Source organism: Tympanuchus pallidicinctus, unplaced genomic scaffold, assembly GCF_026119805.1.
Source record: "Tympanuchus pallidicinctus isolate F22 unplaced genomic scaffold, pur_lepc_1.0 scaffold16, whole genome shotgun sequence".
Lineage (NCBI taxonomy): Eukaryota > Metazoa > Chordata > Aves > Galliformes > Phasianidae > Tympanuchus > Tympanuchus pallidicinctus.
In genome coordinates, this window is record NW_026294679.1 from 23,577,182 (window position 1) to 23,594,494 (window position 17,313).

The window sequence follows — 17,313 nt, forward strand, 5'->3', positions numbered from 1 at the left end:
CTAACCTTATGGTGTCCCAAAGCACATCTGCTGCTTGTCCTGTCCTTAGCAGACCAACAAACCCTGCAGCAGCTGTTTTATACATATTGCAGTTATCTCATCTTCCTTTTCTTTTCTTTTTTTTTTTTTTTTTTTTTATTAGCAACCTGATGACTTTAGGTCAAGTTTTCCCATCTGTTCTGGGCTCTTAACTATTTCTGCTGCTCTCTAGGTTTCATCCAGCCTTTCTTTGAATGCCCCTTCAGTGGCTGTGAATGGGCCCTCAGCAGGGATGTGCCTGGTGCTGGCTGGGGTGGAAGGAAGGGTGTGCATGTCTCACAGACTGTGCTGCTGTTTCCTTATACTCTTGGATCTATTTTGGGCTATGGCTGGTGTCCAAGAGCCATCTCCTCAATCTAATTATTAGTCTCTGGAGCCTGTCTTAATATTGTCATGTTTTCATTACAGTTCTGGCCACAAATTAGTTGTGTTGACTTGTGTTAATATTAAATGCTTCGGAAAATAAGGGAGTAAAAAAGTAAAAAGTTCTGTGGGAAAGAAAGTCCTGAAAAACTGGGCTTTGATATTCATCATTTTAGGTTAGTATCTTACTAATCATTGGTTGTGGTGGAGCTGAAGATGAGACAGCTTCTCACTTAGTCTCTCCATTATTGGAGGATGCGTATTTTTGTCTCTTGTATCCAAACCAGACAAAGCTTGCTCTTGCATTTCATTATGAAAGCCTGGAGTGGCTTTAAACCTCACAGAGTTGTCTCCAGATAGGATGTTTGTATGCGAGGAGTATTGTGGCTCTGTTCTACTGAAGAGTGCATCTGTCAGGCAGGATTCATCTCCCCTGCTTCTGGTTCTGTGGCAAGGTCTTTGCTGACACCTGAATGCCCAAGTTAGTTAGATTCCGTGCTTCCTTCTGAGCCTATTTAATATCTGGTAGCTGAATACTCATGTGCTGCTTTTGGGATTAGAATAACTGAGCACTGTTGTCTCTGGCACAAAACTTTATTTCAAAATACTTTTGATTTATCTAGAAACTCCGGAAAAGCTCTTCAAAAGGAGGGATTGTAACTTCTTTAAATGGGAAGGCTGCAACTGGAGCCTTTTTCCAGTCCCTGGTACAAATTTCAGGATCCTTCTTGGATGTAGATCCTATGGTTGCGTGTGTTTGGCTTTCTTGAAGAATGATTTGCAGAGCTAGCACTGAGTAAACCCACTGTGGTAACTAAGGATCTTCCCTTGATGCAGATGAATGCTGTCTTAAGCTTGATTGTTGGCTTTCTCTAAGTGTTAAGAGAGTACTAGGTAGGTGAGAAATACTTTTTGCCTTCAAATTTGTTCAGCAGGGAGGAAAAACCCTGAGGAGACCAGAAGGTTCCAAGCCTGGCAGCTTGCATCCAGGACAAGCAGGCTAAGTGGAAGAAGATTGGCATCTTGGTGTGCAGTGAAGTGGGTCTTGATCACTTTTGTCCCCCCTTTGCATAGAAGTTGTAGCAGCAGGCCTGCTCTTGCTGATTTTGAAGAGCTGGCATGCTGACTTGAGCAGGGGAATGGAAACAAGGTTACAACTGGCAAGTGGCTGTGGCCAAAAGAGGCTGTAGTCTTGGTGGCAGTGTAGCAAGGTGTGGTTCTGCAACCGAGGTATTCTTTTGCCTGCGCTGGTGTCTGCGCTGAAGGACTCCTTTATATGGATGCAAAATGGATGCTGCAGGTGATGGAAGCCAAGATTTGAAACAGAGGGGGGGGGGAGGGTTCATGGAGGACATGAAATACCTCACTGTAGGTGTACGTGGGGAGCAGATCCTTATTTGGTGAGTAGTTTTGACTGTGGCCTGGAGGCAAGGAATAACAGATACTGTTTGCAACCGTGCTTGTGAAGTAGGCAATAAATTCTGCTTTTATTCTCATATTTCATCTTGCATGTATGGTGAGAAGGTGATCCATCTGTAGAGGAGAGTTAATTACTGAGATAAACTAGAAGGGGGGAGGGAGGATGGGGAGCCTATTGTGTTTGAAGAGCCTATGTCTGCATCACAGTAGCCAACTAGCTTGACAGCAAGATGGATTGAAGGAACACGTAGGTTTTGCTGAAAATGTTTGATTTGTAAGTTTTATTTATCCCTTCCCTGCTTTGCTGTCAGTCAAGTGTTACAAGAACAAATCTTCCTGAGACAGCTCTCCTCTGGCATGTTTAATATGGAGTAGCTTAGCTGTATATGCATGCAATCATTTTTTACTGCTTTTTTTTGTCCCCAGAACCTTGTCCCAAGTGATCCTCTTTGAGCTGCCTGGGGCTGATGTCCTGCCTGCAGAGAAGGGCTTTCCTCATTAGCACTGCTGCTGGAGTCTCAGCTGGAGCCAGCTGTGCATTGGCCAGAATGAAACAGTGTGTGCTCACTGGTCTGCTCCCCACATTGTCCAACTGCTGTGCAGTTGGAACCAGATGTGGTTCAGTGGAAGTCTTAAAGATGGTGATACTTAAAGCCTCAGGACCTTTTCAGGAAGCATAGGCTGGCACGTTACTCTCCTTTTTGTGCAAAGAGGCTTCATTAGTACACTTCTTCACCAAGCTCTTGTGTGTTTTATATTAAATAAAGCTCTCCCAGTGTTATATTTGATGTATTCTCTCCCACTTCAGAACTAGAATTCTCTGAACTGCTTTACCCAGCTGTAGGATAGTGGGCTGTTGTGTTCAAAACAATGCTGGGCACTTGGTGGCAGCTGTTGGAGTGCTTTTGGTAGTCTGCTGCAGTAGTTACCACAATATGAACAAAAATTAGCTTGCTTTCATAGTGATCCTCTCTGTTCTGAAGCACGCTCTTTGGGTGCTTGTTCTATAAAGTTGTTAGTTTTCCATGGGTAAGTTTTTCCCATGGCAGAAGTCTGGGAGTTGTTTGGCCCTTAGAAATTAATCCTATACTATAACTTGGTGAATTATTGAATGTTAGTAAGGAGAGAGTTGTTTACCTTCATAGCATCTAAATTAATTGAAGGAGAACCTGCTTTGTTTCTTCTTGGAATGTGACCTGCTGAGGTTGTTGCAAAGCTCTGTGTTGCTGGAGCTTCTATCTGTTTTGCATCCCGTGTCTATTTGTTGGGAAGCTGGTAGGATGAAACAAGCAGAGCCTTTTGCTTGAAGCTTGAGATTCCAAAATCCTGTTTAGCTTTTGTTTTCCTCAAAAGGCAGCTTTTTTTTTTTTTTTTTTTTTTTGAACCAAGTCATGTTGCTGTAAATAATCATGTTTGTGGTTGCAGGGAGCACAAAGCACCAGTCTTCCTTTGCTGGCTGCTGTCTAATGAGCAGCACCCAGCTGTGTGTGAGCCCTGTATGTGTGATTAGTCCAAAGTAAATCCCCAGGAACACAGAAATAATGGTACCTTAGCTGGAGTTGCAGGCAGGCTGGGATGGCTGCCCAAGCTGTTAGAGCCCTCAGAAAGGGTAAGTTTAACCAAACTGTTAGCTACAAAGTTTGTGATAAGTTAACATGTGTGTAGTGATTGTAACTCTATTGATGGTTGGTGTGGTCTGAACTCTGGTTATTAACTGCCTTACAGATAAGGTGTAGGAAAGATGTGGCCTTGTCTGGTTTGTGGGTGGATCGTATTTCTGTTTAACCACACTGTTAGCTGGTTGTTCTGCATGTTGCTTGGACAGTGAGACTTTGAGTAGTGCCTTGGCTACAGACAGGGCTGCTGATGATCTTGTCTGACACTAGAGAGGGTCCTTTCTTTGTCCTGTCCATAGAGAGCCTCTAGTGTGAAGATAAGTAACTCCAGTTTCTGTTGTTGCAGATCCCAAAATATTGGGATTTAGAGGAGTTGGTAGAAGAGAGAAATAAAAAAGCCTGTTGATTGTTGGAGATTTTAAAAAAAAAAAAAAATAATGCTGAAATGGAGATCCTGTTCTTTCTGAATCCTTCAGGTTTTTTTGGGAAAGTGGTGGAATTTAGGGCTAGAGGAATGACGGTGTGCTCTTCCCAATTGTCCTCTCATTAACTTTCTGAACTGTGTTTTCTTTTTGCTCGCTGCAGGGCCTATGCAGAAGACTCTGTGAACCGTGGCTCAAGGGCAGAGCCAGGTGGGAAAGTGAAGCACCAGGAGGAGGGGGAGAGCGATGAGGGCGGGAAGGCCGTGGCATCAGGCAGTGAGCAGTCTCAGCCAGAAGGGAAGAAGAAGAAGTGTTCTGGCTTCAGGGATCGTAAGGTGAGAAACTTGGTTATGTTAAACCTGCAGCAATTGCATGGCAGTGGAAAAACGGGGTGAACTTGCAGAACGCTTTATTCATCTTTAATATAGCACTGACTGACGTTCAGGCTTTTGGGCTGTGCTTGTCTTTGTTTTCTAAAATGGCAGTTCTATTTTGGGAACCTCCTTTCTTCACGTGATACCTTCGAGTTTCTTGAAATTTAAACCTGCCTTTTTGGGAAGTACAGCTTACAGAGCCTCTGCATCTCAGCACCCCTTTGCTTCCCTCCTGTTGGATGTCTGAGGAATGGCTCTCTGCTTCATAGCTGCTGGGGTGGTGAATGCAGAATAGGGAACCAGTGAATGGCTTTAAAGCTGCAAGCATCCCGTTTGTCTGCTGTGCCTATTTAATTTTCGTATGAGATGTGCTCTTAAGAGGAGAAAAGTTTGAGTAGTGAGTTGTATCATCAGCTTGTGACCTGCTTTTGCTGGTGGGTAATCCCAAGAGCTTTGGGCTGTTCAGAAGTGTCTGCCTGGTTTGGTGCTATCTGTAAGCATGCTGTTATTACAGGATGTACAATTTGGCCTGATGGAATGTCCTGTAACTGAGAGTTGGCAGGCTGCAGTATTTTATTTTTTAAGCCTGTCTGGATGTCAGTTTTACTGGGCTATGTTTGATGATTTAATATCTCTGCAGAGGCAAAGAGGACAATGGGAGTATATGCTCTTCACAATTCCTTCTCTGTATAATTTGTTTCTGGTGATTATTTTAAGTCCTTACCCTGGAGGCTGCATCACATTGTGTTAAATTGTGGATAGTCATAGCTTAACAGCTTTTCATAAAAAAGAACAAACAAGCAAAAACCAGAAAAAGCAGACGACAACCAAAGAAAGCGCTGTAACTTTTGTTTGAGGTTGCTGAATCTCATTCTCTTCTTGATTAGATTACACAAGTTTTGGTTGCCATGTGATGTTTGGCGCTGTGAACTTTCCCTGTTGTGACATTCTGGTCTGAATTTATGTTGCAAGGTACTTCATGGAGCTTTTCAGAATTGTCCAGGGAATATGAATTCCCAGCTCCTCTTATTATTTTTCTTGTCAATTCATGGTCAGGTAGCTTGACAGCCTCAGCAGAGGCTTCACTTGTGCCAGTACCACTCAAGAAAAGTAGATTATTTCTTCACCATGGGCAGATGGAGGCAGGTTGCAAAGAGCAGAAATGTGATTCACCTTCACACATGCTTTTATTTTTCAGAAAGAACACGTCTTAATATATTGTGTAGTGATTGAGCCCTCTTATATGATTTGTTGCTTTGGCTGAAGAAGCCAGGGAACGTTCTCTTGCAAGCTAGGACTTTCAGTGAGTTGTTAGGAGACAGTGCCTGTGCTGAGCAGCCCCTTCCTTCCCATAATTGGCAGGAGGAATGTGGCTGTGCTTCCAAGTAAGACAGGAGCCAGGCATGGAGGGTTCCAAAGGGGTATGTTGGGAACAGCATGCAGCCTGCTTGACTTGGGAGCAGCAGCTTCAATGGGAAGAGTACAGATTAAAACAGATCTCACACTCTTTCAAATGCAGGCCCTTTTCTCTCCAGCCTGAAAACCAGGTGTACCTTTTCTGAACCAAGTGCTGGTCTTGCTTCTGCTTCATTAAATGCACGATGGGAACAGAGGCCTCCCAGGCGCTGCGCTCTGTGGCTGAGCAGACCCAGTGGGGGTGGGTGCTTGGTGCTGGAGCAGTGAGTCAGTCTGTCTGGGTGTTCTGATGGCAGAGGAAGGTGTGCCCAGCTCCTGACTCACACAGGGCTGTTCCCAGGGCATCCTGCTCCCCATCAGTTGGGTGTAGCGCCCAGGAAATGCCTGGCTCTTCTGTATGTTCAGTAAAACAAAAAGCAAAAGTGTAATAAAAAATTTCCCAGCTTTTCATGTAATTAATTGAAAATAGCGTGGGAGTTTTCCTTGAGAAAAATGCTTTCAATTAAGCTTAATTTTCAACACTTGTTTCTTATCCCAGTGTTGTTTCTAATGAAGCTGATCAGCGGTGAAATAATAGATGAGAAGTGACACTGCTGTTCTGGACAGAGATTCAGTGAGGAGGAAACTGCAATACAAATCTTTGGGTGTAGGACTGGTATGACTCGTCCAGAGCATGTGCCATTGTGGTGTGTGCTGTGTGGGGCAGAAAAGGAAAAGGTGGTTTAAGGGCTTTCATCGTTCAGAGGTTAACAAGCAGGTTGTACATCACGCAAGCAGGTTGATTTATTATTTGTTAGAGATCTTCCATGCTTTATGGAGATTTGTGTACAGCAGTTGCTGGGTCCAGCAGGTATGCTGCCTCGGGAGCAGTAATTCTGCTGAGACTTGGTGTGTGTTACAGCAGGAAACTCCATGAAAACAAACGATAATTAATCTACCTTGTTAGTGTGCCTGGGGTGTGCATTGAAGCTGGACTGCCAGAGATCCTTTTCTCTGTAGTCAGGGAGGCCTCAGTGATGCTCTGGAAGTGAATAGAGATGTTATCTTAGAGCTTTATTTTTGTGTCTGTGTGGGATATTTTTTTTCCTTTTAACCCAAGGCTTAGCATAAACGTGACAGTCTCAACAACAGCTTCAGTTTTGTAAAGCAATAGGGATCACTGGCTCATCTGTCTTCTCCATGCTCTTTAAAGAAATGCCAAAGAGGGACATTTCCTTTCTAGCTGCATACCGTCTGGGGGCCCCTTGCTGCAGGAGACTGAAGTTCTCTGGGGACAAGTCTACCATTTTTGGCTGGTCTCCACTGCATCCAAGGCTAGTACAGTGGGTTGCCCAGAGAGGTGGTAGTGCTCCATCTCTCTAGAAACCCAAGGTGAGGCTGGACAGAGCCTGCTGGAACTGTAGGTGTCTCTGTTCATTGCAGGGGGGTTGGACTAAATGGCCTTTAAAGGTCCCTTGCAACTCAAACAGTTCTGTGGTTCTATGGAACAGGAGAAGGAAGCTTATATGGATGTGTACTCTGCCAGGAGTGTACCTGGAATATTTTGGCAATAGAGCTGTGGGAAGAGGCTTGAATAGGATAGTTTTGTCAAGATTGTTTAGAATTAGTGTAAAAACCTCACAAACAGGGTGTGTGCATACATAAATGCTCTTTCTCTCCTTTGGAAAGGAAAAACACACCTAATATGTCATAGGCAGGGCATCCTTGTTAATGCTTGCTTTCCATTTTCCAGAGTCTTGAATAAGGAAGCTGTTCCCCTTTGCCAGATCACAGCCACTCCTTTCTGGAGCTGCCTTTGTGATCAGCCCAGCCCTGTGGTCAGAGGTTGTACAGCATACTGGTTAGTTTTTGCCAGTTAGTGAGATCATGTGTCTGCAGTGAGGTGATGGTGAGTTCAGTATAGGCAGCTCATTTCTCTGGGAAGTGTGGGGAAGAAGTGATTGCAGTTGTGATGAGAACGGTCTGTTGGATGCTAAACAAGATGTGTTAGAAGGACACTTTTTGATCCAGATTGAGTTATTCAAAATCATTCTTTGTATGTTTTCAGGAAGACATGCCATTAGAAAACCCTTACATTTGCTTCTTTGCTGTCTGATACTCCTCTGGCTGAATCCAAATCAAGATGGTCAGCTCTCCACCTGCTGCATTCTTGTGTTCAGGGATGTTCAGCAGCTCATTTGAAGGAGTGGAATCTTCTCTGCTCTCAAGCTGTGTGTTCATAACTGTATCCTCATGAGTGCCTGGGAGTCAGGTGGGGAAGCTTTGCCTTCTGCAGTACGTGTCAGTGGAATGGGAGGGCTGCTGTAGTAAAGGGGCACTCTGCTTCTCTTGCCAGAGGTGATCATGATGGTCTTGAGGATGCAGTGTGGAACCGCAGTGGTGTGTTGGAAAGTTGCTGTGCCTGAAATGAATGCAGAACGTAAGCTGCCTTGCTGCAGTAAAGCAGAGGCCTTGAAGATTTCCCCAAGGCAGGGGAGGAGAATTGGCAGTGACTCTCCTCCTGTAAGGAGGCAACTGTCAGGCTTTGTACCTTCAATTGGGGAAGAGCAGTGGCAAGACCCATGCTCTAAAACCAAGAGCAGTTGGCAGCCACAGACCTGCTGAGAAGCATCATAGGAAGATCTCAGAACAGGTATAGAGGCAATAGGGAAGTTGGACTCCATCCAGTATTGCTGTCTTTGAGGACTTTGTGTTAAGTCTGTAGGGTGCAAAGGCAAGAGAGAGGTGAGAGAGAGGTTCTGTGAACTGCCTGTGATGGCTGCAGGGAAGGAAACTGGTTGTAAGGATGTTCTTGTGTTCCTGGTGGCCATGGCCATCTAGCTGTCCTGGTGCTAGGAAGAGTGGAAGGAGGGCTTAAGATAATGTCACAGCCACATCAAGTATCACCACTGGTGCCAGGTGGGACTTGCTGTCAGCACAGCATACCCTTGGTGCAGAGTGCTGGAGGGCTGAGCTACAACAAGGCTCTGTGCTCCCTGGGCAGGGGATTATGAGCCCTTTGACAGATTATAGAGGCTGCTTTCTTCCTGATAAACACCAGGGTGGAAATGTTGTTAAGGTTAAAGGACAAAGCTGAAAGAGGACCAAAGTAGTAAATGATCTACAGATGACTTGGCAGTACCCTTGATCTTGCCTGGTGTCTTCCAGCAGATTGTTGGTTTTATTCTGTGGCTCTTGACCAGAAGTACTGAAGGCTTCAAGAACGTAACAGACTAAACATGGTTTATAATAATGCAGAAATGAAAAGCCAAACTAACAAAGAAAGCCGTCTGCTCTAACATGGAACAGAGTGTGGGTCTTCATGCCTTTTTTTCTCAGAGGGAGTGATTTTGTTTATAAGAGCTTTCTGTTTTCTTTAATTGTAGCTGTACACTTGGGGGAAAATAGTTCTAGATACAAAATCACTACTGGCAACAAAAAAAACAAACAAATGAGCAAGTGGGCTGATTGAGGAACATTTCAAATGTGGGTTTTAGGCAAGGTGGTAGGAAAGAAGGAAAAAAAAGGTTAATGATTTAGCTAACAGCTGTGGCTCCAAGGGATTTTTTTCCAGTTCTCAGTGTGGAAGTGGAATTCTCTCCCATCTCGATGATTGCTTTTTTTCCATCAGTTCATACACCAGTCAGGAGTTACACCCTTCAGCACTGAGTTTGGTTGAAAATGCTGAGATGCTTTAGGTTAACAAACTTGCTATTGGTGCTTTGTTACGTTTAGGATGAATACTGAGGTGTCTTCAGGATTATTTTCACCTTGTACTTCATAATGGAGGGGAAGCAAAGTTTTCCTCTAGTTAATTCTCATAGTGTTTGTTCTTAGTCCTGTGACATCAAGCTGATAACCTGCAGTTTTTCTGGTGGCCCAGAAGCTGAGCACAGGAGGGATATTTTGGACCCTTTCAGCATTATTTTTTTTTTTTTCCAGATGTGTTGCTGCTGCACCCAAGTTTGTTGCAGTGTAGCAAAACCTTCAACAGTCTAATGATAGCTCCTAGTTTTGGTGTCTCTAGTGAAACTGTGTATCTAATGCTGGTTAAACTTCTTTCCCAGGTGATGGAATATGAGAACCGGATCAGAGCCTACTCCACACCAGACAAAATCTTCCGATACTTTGCCACTTTGAAAGTGATCAATGAACACGGTGAATCTGAGGTTTTTATGACACCGCAGGATTTCGTGAGATCGATAACACCTAATGAGAAACAACCAGAAAGTAAGTGGGGTGTGTGTGTGTGTGTGTGTGTGTGTGTGGCAACTGGAGAAACTAGTACAGCAACAGGGAGTAAGCTGCAGCCTCTTACCTGATCTTTAAATTCCTTGTCAAACTGTTCTGATGTTGCCTATCATGTCTTGTTATATTGCCATGCATCGCACAAAATGAGGAGGTTGCTCTCTGACTAGTGCCTGATGTACTGCCCTGGTAAAGAAGTTATTTTTGACCCACACTTTATGGTAATGCAATGGAATGCAAGTGGATAACAGAGGAGTGATGAGCAGAGGAGTAAGGCGGAGGGCTACCAGCTCAGCTGTGCACAAGCTGGGCTCATTGCTCCAGCAGAGCCTGCCGTGTGTCCGTGTAAGCTTGTAAGCAAGGTTTCCTTGCAGTGTTCCCAAATAATGGTAATAACTCAGATTTCTGTTGATCTCCCAGTACACATCTTGGGAGTTTTAAACCCAGGGCTTCTAGGGGCAGAAAGCAGTTCCTGAAGCTAGCTGTCCCTACTCTATTCCCAAAAACAAGATTATCTTGATCTCTTTCCTGTTGCTTCAAGTACTACTGCAGTATATCAGATCTCTTTATTACGAGCCCTTGAAGAGATAGCTTCCTTGCTTTTTTTTTTTTTTTTTTTAATAGTGAAAGAATTTTTTCAGTTGAAACACTAACAAATCAGTACCTAAACATGTAGGAAGAGGTGCTTTGGTAAGGAGAATCTTATGCATAAAGGGGTACAGGCAGCCTTGTGTGCCTGACTGGGCTGTGGTGCTGCTGGCTGGGATGGGGCTCCTCTCTGCCTGCTCCAGACTCTGTGTTGTTTGCTGTGAAGCACATCAGTTGTGGCACCTGTAGGGATTTGGGAGGCAACAGGGTGAAGAGCAGTGTTTTGTTTTTTTCTTAGTATGAAAATCTCTCCTGTGCATTTAGTAAGAGGCTGAGTTTTATGGGGTTCGGGGAGATTTTCTCTTCTGTTTTGCAGGAGACATATTTTGGCTGAGCTGTAGGAAAGAAAGCTGCTTACTCTCCCACAGTGCACCTCAAAGGAGGAAACTCCTTTTCCGACTGCAGGCATTAATGGAGAGCCTCAATCCCCAAATGTTAACTTTTTCAGAGTGGGGTTTATATACCAACTGTAAAAATGTTTTTGTAACTTATGTGACAGCTGCTAAATAAATCCTGTACGCTTGTGCTTAGATTAATGTCTTCAATAACTTCTGAAAATGGCTGTAGTTCTTTAAATGAGTAACATGGTTTCACTGGTGCTGGAGTAATTTGGGCAATAAACAGAATATAATGCGCATGGTTACTGAATTTGTTACTATTTTATACATCTGAAGCTCCTTGAATTAGTGCTCTGAAAAGCAGTAGCACCTGGTTGAAAGTGAGTCTTCCCGTCTAAACTATTTTTTCTCAGACAGATTAAAAATAGAAGCCATCCAATGCTTAGTTTTAAGACCTCTCGTTCTCCTCTACTTCTTCCATGCAATGCAAGTTGTTGGTGTATTTTGAAGTGTATGCAGAAAATGTGAAGGAGTGCTCAGCAACATCTGCTTTGGAGATAAACCAAGGTGAACAACTTGTCAGTCTTACGAGCAGCTAACCTTATGCTGTAACTATCATTCTGGCTAGGTGAGCTGCTCAAATGGCCCTTTGAAGCTCATCACAGCCTTTTAGGAGTCTGCAAGTGCTGCCGGTCAGTGCCACAAAGAAGTCTATAAGGGAGGACAAATTACATTCATGAGTCATACAGGTACTCTTGGAAAGTGGAATGAGAGAAATTGGGCCTTGGCTGCCCATCAGTGGGTAAAGTAGGGGGGCAGGCAGCTTTTAATCTTGTTGGCTTGAAGATCTGTCTTGAGGACTATTACTGTTGTGCATTTGCTTACAGACTAAGCTACTGCTAGGTTGCTTGTTCTTTATGACTGCTGATCGTGGTAAATGATTTTTAAATACATAATGAACTCTAGAAAAATAAAACGTTTAGTGCCACTGTAAAGTCAAACCAGCCATAACCTTGTTCTCAAGTGTTTTACAAGCCGGTTGTAAAAGATGAGAGAGCTGATTTTTAAAACCAGAAATTTCATTAAGACATACTGCTACCTGCTGGCTGATTTGTTTTTGCACTGAACGTTTGTTTTGTGCTTTTGACTCATAAGGTAATCTAGATTATAGGTGATTAAGGAAGTGCTGGGGCTGCTTTCTCCCTTAGTCATGACTTAGGTGTGCCCTCCGCTTGGGTGGGAGCATCCTGCCTTCATCCCTGGGTGCTCCTTGGGAATCTTCCTCATGCAGTCACGTGGCTGGCTGTAATCATATGGGCTGTAATCATGGGCTAATGCTTGAACTGAATTATGGGCTTCTCTGCAATCCTACTGACCCTGAGGTATTCTGCAAGTGGTATTCTTGGGTTTGGGCTGCAAAGCCATAACCTTCTCGTCCCATGCAGTAACGCAATCCTGTGCCTTCACACCTTGGCTGTGTGCCTGGGGGTGGTGATGCTCACTGCAGGACTGCCTAGGCTGGGTTGTGGAAATCCCACTGCCTTCATTTGCTTCTTTGTTATAAGGATTAGAAGAAGGAAAAAACCTGTGTGCCTTATGGCAGCACGCTAGAGAGAGACAGAGATTGTACCCAAACCAATTCTGTTCTTCCATCCGTATTAACATCCTTAGTTAATGCAGACTCCTGCTTGCGTAATAGATGTCTTTCAAGATCCACCATACACTGCAGCAGCTCAAAAACCTGAAATCCCTGTAATGTTTTTCTCTTTTTGTCTGCAAGAAACCAGGAATGTGCTGCCAAAAGCAGCAGCTGTGCTCCTGTAATGTTTGCAGGCAGGAGGATGGTGTTGGAGAAGAGGAGCTGTGAAGAACAGAGTGAGCTGCTGTATTCTGTCCTGAACTCTTCCAGGTTGTTGGCTGAGGCCATGTTGTTCTAAGGCAGAACTGCAGCATTGGTGTACAGGCTTCTGCAGAGTGGAATTTGTGAAAAATATGAAGACTTATGTAACAAAGTACATAAAAAGAGGAAAAATCAGCTTAATGCAACAGACCTTTAGATACAGTATCACTTTTTGATGTATGTAGAGTCACAAAATGAAATACTTGGTGCCGGACTTAGGAGCTTTGCCATTCTTTCTCTGGTGTGTAGCAGAGCTCCTCATGCTTTGCAGTGCTTTGGTGTGTGAATGTTTGAAGGGTGATGGAGCTCTTGTGGCCTCACTGGAAGAAATCCTCTGAAACTTTGCATGGAGCAAGGGGGAAGTTGTTGCTCAGACTGTATAGGTTGATTTCAGGTTTAAAAATGATTTGTCATACTTGGCAAACGTGAGCAGCTGAACGTGAGATAGCTTCTGAGTTACTACAATACTGAGTGTGGTTATTAGTTCTTTTGGGTTGGATTTCAAATGTACAAATCTCATGTTCTACAGAGCAAGCGGTCATGAGCTGTGGCAAGTTTTCTCTCAGTCTTCTAGTGAGGAGAAGGACTCCCTAGGCTTGTATAGATACCTAAAGGTATGCAACAAGGATGTCGAAGACCCAAGAGGAAACAAGAGATGTCAGGTTTAGTTTGAGACCATTTCCCCTTACATTATGAGTGCATACATCAGAGCATGTGAACAAAGCAGTTCCTAACTTTAGTGTATACCCAAGGTTGGTGTCCTCTGACAAACCTTAGGCATCTTAAATTCAGCAAAAAAAAACAAAACAACAGAAAACCAAAGCTGGGTTATGGCTTTGGATGGGAAAACTCAGTCCTGTATTTTATCCTTTGTGTGCTTCATTCTTCTTAATAGGCCCTTTTGCTCATCTACTTGCAAGGAAGAGTTTGTGTCGTGATAACCAGTGGGAAAGGAAAAGCCATTGAATGACTGTTACACAAACAGTGGAAAATCTTATGAGGATTTAAGGACCAGAGAGCTGAAAGCTTGCTCCATCACAGTGGAAAGCTGTTGACATCACAGAAAATCCATTCTTCTGGAAGCTTGTTTGTTAAATACCTTTCAAAACTGCGATCTATAATCTGCTGCCCATGGCTTTCTTTCCAGGATAACATGAAGAGCTTAGAAACTGTTCAAATACTTATCAGCATGGTAATGGCTAGCTTTGAGTGAACCTGTGGTGTGTACATGTTCATTAATCAATAGAAATAGAAAAGTATTTGACTTCATATTTTTTACTAGAGTGGAACAAGAGTAGCAGCAGGTTGTTCTGTGGGTTGTTTCTCTTTTCTTTGTAGCAATATTTTTTTCTCCATGAGACTTCCCTCCCACCTGCAAATGAAAGCAGCAACTACAGAGTTCTCCTATTGAATGGTCTTCTCTCCAGTGTGGCAGGCAGAGAGTATAAGTCATTTTGATTTACTTTGGAATGTTTTTCTTTTTAGTGCTGGAAATCTACTGTCAAGCAAATAAGAGTGGAACAGTACATGTTTGGAATTAGTGGTGGGGTGGTGTCAATCTAATTTGAAGTAGCAGATAGGGTGATGCTGCTTCATTAGCTTCCCTTGTGGCAGCAGTGCTGCTTCTTTTGGTTCTGTGATTGCATTTCAGATGCCATCAGAATCTGTAGGAGTGGTGTACAGTGGTACTTGAGGACCATGATTAGACTGGCTGTGGCAGGCAGGTTTTGAAGTCGTTGCAGACCATTCCTGCTCCTGAAGGTGAATGGCTGGTGCAGAGCCTGTGGCTGTGTAAGCAAAAAGAGCCTTGAAACTCAGGTATGGCAAAGAGTGAGCTGCTGCACAGTGCTTCACGTAAGTAAAAGATGTGGTTGGGGTGGTTCGTAGCTCTGAGTTTCCTTCAGGAGCCTAAAATAGCTGCAGTGAGATCAAGCCAATGTGAGCTGTGGGCTGTTCTTTGGCATGGGATGACTTTGCAGGAGAAGTGCAGAAGGTCTGCAAAATGGGTTCATGCTGGGCTGGTCTTCAAGCAATACTGTGGGTTTTTTCAGTGTGCTAAAGAGTTGGCTTTTTCATTTTTCTTCTCTGGCGTCCAAGCCCATTACTTTAGCTGAATAACTTGCTGGAGGCTCTTTGTACAAAGAAATTGTTGTGCATCAGTGCTCCTGGTGGTTTCCTGTGGCTCACGCATTGGTGGTTTTAAGCAGAAATAAGCATTGGAACTGAGCTGCCCTGGTGGCATCTGGGCTGCTACTTTTCAGCAACTGAGAGGTTTAATGAAGCAACATGGCTCATAGGAACCTCCTGAAACAATTGCTGGTCACTTCCTGGAGGAAATCTTTGATCTGTTTCTGGGAGAATGGCACTCCAGCCTCTGCTTTGTAGAGAATGGTGGCAAAGGTCATGCTGCTGTTAGGCACTGTGCTCCTGCAGCTCCTTGGCAGCAGCCCAGCCAGGAGCTCCTTGCAGCCCCAGGCTGAGATGGAAGAATTTCACAGCAGTTGTAGCTTAGAACACTGCCTTTTGGATCACAGAAATGTAACAACTAATGCCCTTACCTTTCCTTGTTCCCATTGGTCTTCCTTCATGCAACCTTTCAATTTTGCTGGCTCTCACTTTAGCTTTACAGCGTATGTGTACACTGAATTCCTTCTGTGTTAAAGTTTTCTTGGGAAGGGGCCTCTGTTTTTTGCATGTAATGTAAAGAAAGAAGAATATAGACATCAGGCAGAAGTCCACCTTTTGGTTTCCTTATGTCAGCCTGCAAGATTAAGGTGTAGTGGAAAAATAGGCAGCTAAGCCCATTTAAAAAAAACAACTTGGAGAAGGGAAAAATGTATGAAATAAAGCTGTATGCCTTGGACATACGCATGCCTTTTGGGCTTAACTTTTAGAGTGTTTGAATTAGCTTAGTCAGGAGCTTTCCTGGGAATGTTAAAGATGAACTTAATGTGTGGTATAGGTAATGCAGCAGAGAAGGGTGGTTGTGTGTGGCTGGCAGGCAAGGTGAGCATAATGAACTGCTGTGAGCCAATGTGCTTGTGCTTTTGTGTGTAATGCTTTCTTCCAATCCATGCTGACATAGCAACATGAAAAAGGGCAACAAAAGTGGCACGTGAATCTCTCATCATTGAGAGATGCATAAAACAAAGTTATTGGCCTCTCTTTGGAAGTGAAGTACCCTGACATGATGTAGATAATAACAGAAGTCACCATTCTGTAGCAGCTGTGATGCTGAAAACAGTTTCTTCAATGAATATGGACGTGCTCAGAGCTCTGCAGCTTGAGGACAGACCTGGCAGCTTGGATGTTGGAATGGAGTTGGAGAAAGCCGTAGGTGTGTTTCTTGCAGGGTTAACTTCATGCTACCTGGATGTTCTCGTTTCCCATGCTGTGCAATAACAAGCAGGGAAATGCATGAAAGCAAACATCTGTGCTAGCTGAACCAGTCCTGAGGCCAATCCTTTGCAGTTAGAACTTCCATGCATTGGTTTGTTGCTGACTCCTCCACTGCTGTCTATTGCTCTCCCTTCTGTGGTGCTCTGTACTTGCCTCCAGTCGCAGCCCCTTTGAATCTCCTTTTTTTGCACCTCGTGTTACACCTGTGAAGAGCACTGAGTTTATATTATTTGTCTCTTCCTTTAGCATATGTACTAGGCATGTCTTTTTAGGTGGTATTTTGCTGTTTTTAGTAACTTCCTATATATGTAAGTACAAACTCCTGTAAATATCAAAGCAGCTGGTCTTTCCTTGATATTTGAACATCTCTTCATTCTGAGTCTCCTTTGAAACCTGTTTGCTTTCCTAGCAGTGAGAAGTGCGAGCAGTTTGCCATTAAGGCATACTTTCACCTGCTATTTTTACCATGTCCTCTTATAGCCTTCTGTGAGTACATATTAGGGATGTGTCTTAAGCACTCTTTTCAGGCATGGGAAGATGAGGTGTGGAGGAGAAATGACTTGTTGCAATGCATGGCATACAGCCCTCCTGCTCAGCATCTGGGTGTGCAGGAGGGCTGCGCCCCAGCTGTGTGACCTCTCTGGCAAAATGAACGCATGCGTTAAACAAAACCTGCCTCTCAGTGTGGTTCTATTTATCCTGTAACTTCAGACATAAAGTTCATCAGAAGAAGAGAAGGTTGCATTCTGAAAGTGCTTGAATGTGCAATTTTTTTCCTCTGGGCATGCAAAATGGTGAGAAGGTGCCCTGAGTACTCACAACACAGAAAGCCCAGAGGCTGCCACCTCCGCCTTTGGCATTGGTGACAGAGGAGTTGTAGCTGATTTGGCTTAGGGAGGTTGAGGAGATTGCCCTGGAGCGATGCATAACTTCATTTTTGGCACTGTAAGCATTATCAGCTTCTTCAGTGGATGGGAGATGTTTTGCCACCCTCTTTCACAGGCAGGTGATGCAGCAGGCTGTGTGCTGCTCCTCCAAATGAGCTGGAAGAGACTTTATTTTGTTTTTCTTCCTTTTTTCTAATTTAAATTGAAATGAGCATGTGATAATTATCATAAACAGCCCCAGAAAATGCATGGGATGTAGCTATTT

The 17,313-nt window shown here is 43.9% G+C and overlaps 1 protein-coding gene across 6 annotated transcripts in view; it reads left to right on the top strand.

Moving 5' to 3' along the window:
- MICU1 (mitochondrial calcium uptake 1) overlaps positions 1–17,313 on the top strand; it is a 90,817-nt gene that overhangs the window by 22,738 nt on the left and 50,766 nt on the right. For 5 of the 6 annotated variants that reach the window (XM_052677511.1, XM_052677510.1, XM_052677512.1 and 2 more), the window contains 2 exons: positions 4,023–4,194; positions 9,696–9,858. In XM_052677511.1, the coding sequence (XP_052533471.1) occupies positions 4,023–4,194; positions 9,696–9,858 (335 nt within the window). The remainder of the gene's footprint in view (positions 1–4,022; positions 4,195–9,695; positions 9,859–17,313) is intronic. The other variant, XM_052677515.1, reaches the window with a different exon arrangement.